The sequence below is a fragment of the Humulus lupulus genome, chromosome 4 (genome assembly GCF_963169125.1).
Source record: "Humulus lupulus chromosome 4, drHumLupu1.1, whole genome shotgun sequence".
Classification (NCBI taxonomy): Eukaryota; Viridiplantae; Streptophyta; class Magnoliopsida; order Rosales; family Cannabaceae; genus Humulus; species Humulus lupulus.
This window is the reverse complement of record NC_084796.1, coordinates 146918862-146923647: the sequence shown is the minus strand read 5'-3', so window position 1 is coordinate 146923647 and position 4786 is coordinate 146918862. Positions and strand designations below refer to the sequence as shown.

General features: G+C 43.0%; 1 protein-coding gene across 1 annotated transcript; it reads left to right on the top strand.

Moving 5' to 3' along the window:
• The first annotated feature begins 3371 nt into the window (after positions 1 to 3371).
• On the top strand, positions 3372 to 4109 carry LOC133832593 (uncharacterized). The gene is made up of 2 exons (XM_062262912.1): positions 3372 to 3683; positions 3885 to 4109. The coding sequence occupies exons 1-2, from the start codon at positions 3372 to 3374 to the stop codon at positions 4107 to 4109; spliced, it is 537 nt and encodes a 178-aa protein (XP_062118896.1).
• Positions 4110 to 4786: the final 677 nt, after the last annotated feature.

Below are 4786 nucleotides of genomic sequence, written 5' to 3'. Positions count from 1 at the left end.
GGTAAATCATAACGAAAATAACAAGAATTCGCTCAAGAACACAAAACTTTTACGTGGTTCAATGGTTAAAATCCACCTACTCCACGAGTCAATATTATTGGTTTTTCTCTCTATTTCGGCAGAGTTTCAGTATTACAGAATAATACCCCCCTTCCCTGTTCAATATTTCCAGTATTTACAGGAGAATTCCATGAATAGGTTTGGGTAAGCATGAGTCAATCACGTAATTACATAATGTCTATCTTTGACATAAATCATTCGAATTTTTTTTCGGATATGATTTGATAACAAAATAAATATGTTCCTGTTATCTCGGATAATAAATATGACGACCTAGTCATGAATAAGCGTATAAACAAATCCTCAATCTTTGGGGATCCTTTAATATGCGTTATATTTGTGTTGACCCTCGATTTGGCCAACGACACAGAGTCAAATATACAACAGGAAATGAGACGATAATTAAGAATTTAATCTAATGGAAAAGAAGAAAACACCAACGATTTATAGTGGTTCGGCTCCAAAGAATGGTAATGTCCTACGTCCACTTAGTGCTATTATTAATATTGAATCTCAAAGTCGTGATCAAAGAACTAGGGTTCTTGAGTTTCAACAAATTTGGTAGAATTACAATAAAACGACGGATAATCACACTATAGCTCTTTCTCTCAATATTCAAGAAAAAGATTCAAAGATCCAAAGTCCCTTCCTTGAGCTATTTCATGCATATTTATAGGCTCAAGGAGGGTTACATGGGCCAATGGGCCTTAACTTTCCTTAATAACTACGTATCAAGGTAATAAAGATGAAATAATAAATATAATTATTACAAGATCATAATCTTATAAGGAAATACACCAAATCATACGACCAACCTAGTCGTACCTAATAGTCAGGCTTGATGAAGCAATGTGTAGCTGGTCGATAACCGAACAGCACCTTTTCACTTCAATTCTGCCACGTGTCATCCACATGTGAAAAATACCTGCCACGTCTTAAGCAGCCGTTTTTGGGTAAACATTTGCCCCCCAAGTTTACTTTACTATGACCAGCATAAAGTAAACTTTGGAATCTGACCCTTCGCTTACCCCCACCAAATCTGCCAGAGCCGCCCATGCTTTCTCGATAAAAGTGATCAATCATGTCTAATCAAGTCTTTTCGGTTTCCCAAAAAATTATCTGACAGCTATTGCACTTCCCCATGCTTTGAAAAAAGTAATTCCATGATTACCTCTTTTACGGAGCTACGATCACTATGAATAATACTCCCAGATCATATTTTTACTTTTTACCTTTCACTTGCCTTCTGTTTTTCAAGAACTCTAAAGAACTTCAACCTCCAGAGCCTAGAGATCCTAGGAGCCTTCATCGCTGATCCAAGGAATCTCCGTTCAGACGCTCAAAACTTCCGTGCTTATACTCCAACTTTCATCCAAGTAAGTTTTCAGAATCTTTCTGTTGTTTGAGATGCCATGCAAGACTGTTTTTTATTCGTTTCGTATCTGAGTTCTTGACTGAAACTATCTTGGGGTAATGGGCATTTTGATCGATGCTAGATAGGGAAGTGAACTACTGCTGTATAGGAGTTAGGAGTCAGTTTGGTAGTCGAGACCGCAGATTTAAGGCGTAAAATCGAAGTAAAAATTTGATTTTTTAAGCTAGTTGAAAAAATGGGTTTTTCCTGCCCTGTCAGAGTTGAAAAAGTTTTCTCTGAAAAACTTTTTACTTCCGCTTTTTAATTTGTTTCCCAAATTGCTCGTAAGAGACTGAGTGTTTTTGTTAGAATGTTGCTGGTCGTATAAAAGCTTAACTTTTATACGCAAGAAATGTTATTCCAACTCTCAACACAAGCTTTTAGGCTTTAAGTTCTCATCTCCCCCTTTTTCTATTCGCAGCTTTTCAAGCAAGATCCGTGGGGGTGAGAGACCCATCGACGATGACTTGCTAGCTCAATTGCTCGAGGACGAAGAGAAACCGTCATTACTAATACCTGAAATTCCCTTTTCTTGCGCCACTTCAAACACTCCATCGACCCTCCTTCAAAGTATCGGTCGAGCACAAACTAAAGCCCATAAAAAGAAACCTTCCAATCCTTCAAATCAGCCTGCTCCTCGGGCCGAAATTCCCTCGACCCTAGCATCCAAACCCATGCTCAACTTCAAAACGCCATTCAACCAGATGTTGAATGGTACGTCGCCCCTTCTAGCCGAGTAACAGTTAGGATGATTGCGAATTATATTACAAAATACGGACTTCCTGGGGTAACCGTAGTCCAACCCACCAAAGACCAACGGGCGAATTTGCCTGGAGGCGCCTTCAGTGCCTAGTCGAGATATCACATCGAGGCAGGAGCTATCTTGCCTCTTCATCCTTTCTTCCAAGGAGTGGCCAACTATTTCGGGGTCGCTCCTTTTCAAATAACCCCTAATGGATATAGAATACTTTTAGCACTCTATATCCTTTATAGGCATAAGAAATGGCCTGTCCCCACACCACATGAGGTCAACTATCTGTTCGACCTAAAATACAACCCCAACCAGGAAAACACGGGGTTCTTCCACTTCTGGGACCAAGAAACGTCTCGTACTTTCCTGGGTGACACAACCTTTATTTCCATCGTGGGGAGGTACCACTTTGAGTACTTCCTGACTACGGACATGGTTGCCAACAATCTGGCCTTCACCCAAGGAGGTAATACTTTAACACCCCTGGTCGTTTATTTTTCTTTAATTTTTTCTTGCACTTTCCTTAGATTTTTAGCGCCTTTCAGGCCAATGGTTGCGACCAGTGCCCACACCAGACATGGAAATCCGATCAGCCCTCTTGACCAGTATGACTGACGTGGAGAAGAGCGTCAAGCATCTGGTTACAGAGGCTAACCTTAGGCTGGTCGGGCTTTTGGCACCTCACCAAGATGTGAGGGAGTCAACAGCGGGAAGTGCCACTGGCGAGGAGATTCCCCAGCAGCACCCAGACGTATCACAACTTCAAAGGAGGAGGACAACTGGAGTGACAATCAGGGAAACCTCCAGCATCCCGCGAGCTGCCACTCCCCCTGCCCCACTGGGAAAGGGAAAAAAGAAAGTAACCGAACCTCCCACTCCCATCAATGAGTCTTCAGATGAGAATGGTATTGATCTTTCGCTCTTAGATAGTCTCCCAATTCCCTGTCACTTATTTGACTAGGATGGCAACTTTAAGTATACTCCAAACTTAAGTTCAGATTTCTTCCAGGCAGTAAGTAGTTCAGTAAGTAATGTAGCGACTAGTAGTTGTAGCACGGGAACTTTACTTATAATCTCTGTCCTTTCATTTTTAGTTCCATCTATATATCTTGTCTCACTGCTCGTGTTGTTTCTTTTTGTGCATATATGTCATCTGAAGACGTGTTCGAACATTACAAGGCTACCGCTGCTTCTTCAGGCAGGAAGGAGGACAGCAAGAGGACTCAGGGGGAGAGAAGTAAACCCACCTCAAAGAAGGCCCGAACTGAGCACCCTCCAACCACTGTTCCTTCGAAGGAGAACACGCCACCTCCATCGCCACTCGAGCAGCCGGCCTCAACGCCTCCAGTCGATCAGCATTCCACTCCTCCAACACCTGTCGACCAGCATTCCACTCCTCAGGACCCTACCAGCCGAACACACCGCACTCAGCCTGAAGGCTCCCTGTCCAGCTTCGTGGTCAGCTCAACCAGGGAGAGGATATACAAGATCTCCAAACACAAACGCATTCAAGAGGCCATTGACGGCACCATCTCCATGGAGACCGATCAAATACTCAGCTGAGGGCTGAATGAGATAGTCAGCGTATGTTACTTCCTGATGCTGAATAATTTGCTTTTGATTTTCTGCCATCGCCTTACTCTTTTCATCTGATTGCAGGGATTGCTGACCATGACTGCTGGCTGGCGCCGTGCAGGTGCTATGGTGTCCAAAACCAAAAATTTTGATACCAGGCTTGCTGAGGCTAAGAAAGAGCTTGAAGGGAAAAATGCTAACCTGCTCGAGAAGAACAATGAGGTAACCAAGCAGAACAGTGAGTTGCTTGAGAAAAGTGCAGAGATGTCTAAGCAGAATGAAGAACTGCTCAAGCAAAAGCCACTTTGACCAAGGAGCTGCTGGAGAGTCGGGACGCCCTGAAGAAATCCAATGAAGACAAAGAAAAATTCAGGGAAAGCGCCAAACTCAACTTCCAACACTCCAAACAGCTCGAGCTTGATTTGATTGCGAGCAGGCAGGAGACGGAGGAGCTGGAAAAGCGCGTGAAGGAGCTTGAGGAACTTGAAGCCAAGAACTTGGAGAAGTACAAAGAAGCCACCCATCTTTGCTTCTATGAGTTTTGGAAGCACAACCGAAAGGCTAACTTCAGCTACCTGTCGGATCGCCTGAGGCAGACTCTAATGTCTCAGTGTGCCATTCGCCTGGAGGAAGAAAAGAGGGCTAAAGTTCCTGCTTCCCCAGAAACTCCCTGGCAACAGGGATAGATGGTGCAGATAATGAAGCTGGCGCAGCTGTCGACCAGGACGCTCCTCAAGACCCTCCTGCCTCTTAGTCTTTTTCCTTTCTTTCTTTTAACCTTTTGACTGCACGACCTAAGGGTCGTGATGTAAAGACACTTTAATTTTCTCATTAAAATTTCATTGTTGCATGGGCAGCTTTTACTTTTAATTGAACAATTACATCCGAGCAGAATATTTGCATTTTATTATGTTCGCATGACCGAACCTAGCATAGTACTTTGGATTGATTTAACAAAATACAAAATTTTGAAAAATACTCTAAGT

Excerpts from the sequence above, each read along its gene's own strand:
- LOC133832593 (XM_062262912.1), top strand. The coding sequence starts at position 3,372 with ATGTCATCTGAAGACGTGTTCGAACATTACAAGGCTACCGCTGCTTCT. Across the intron at positions 3,684-3,884 it reads GCTCCCTGTCCAGCTTCGTG|GGATTGCTGACCATGACTGC; the intron begins GTCAGCTCAACC and ends ATCTGATTGCAG.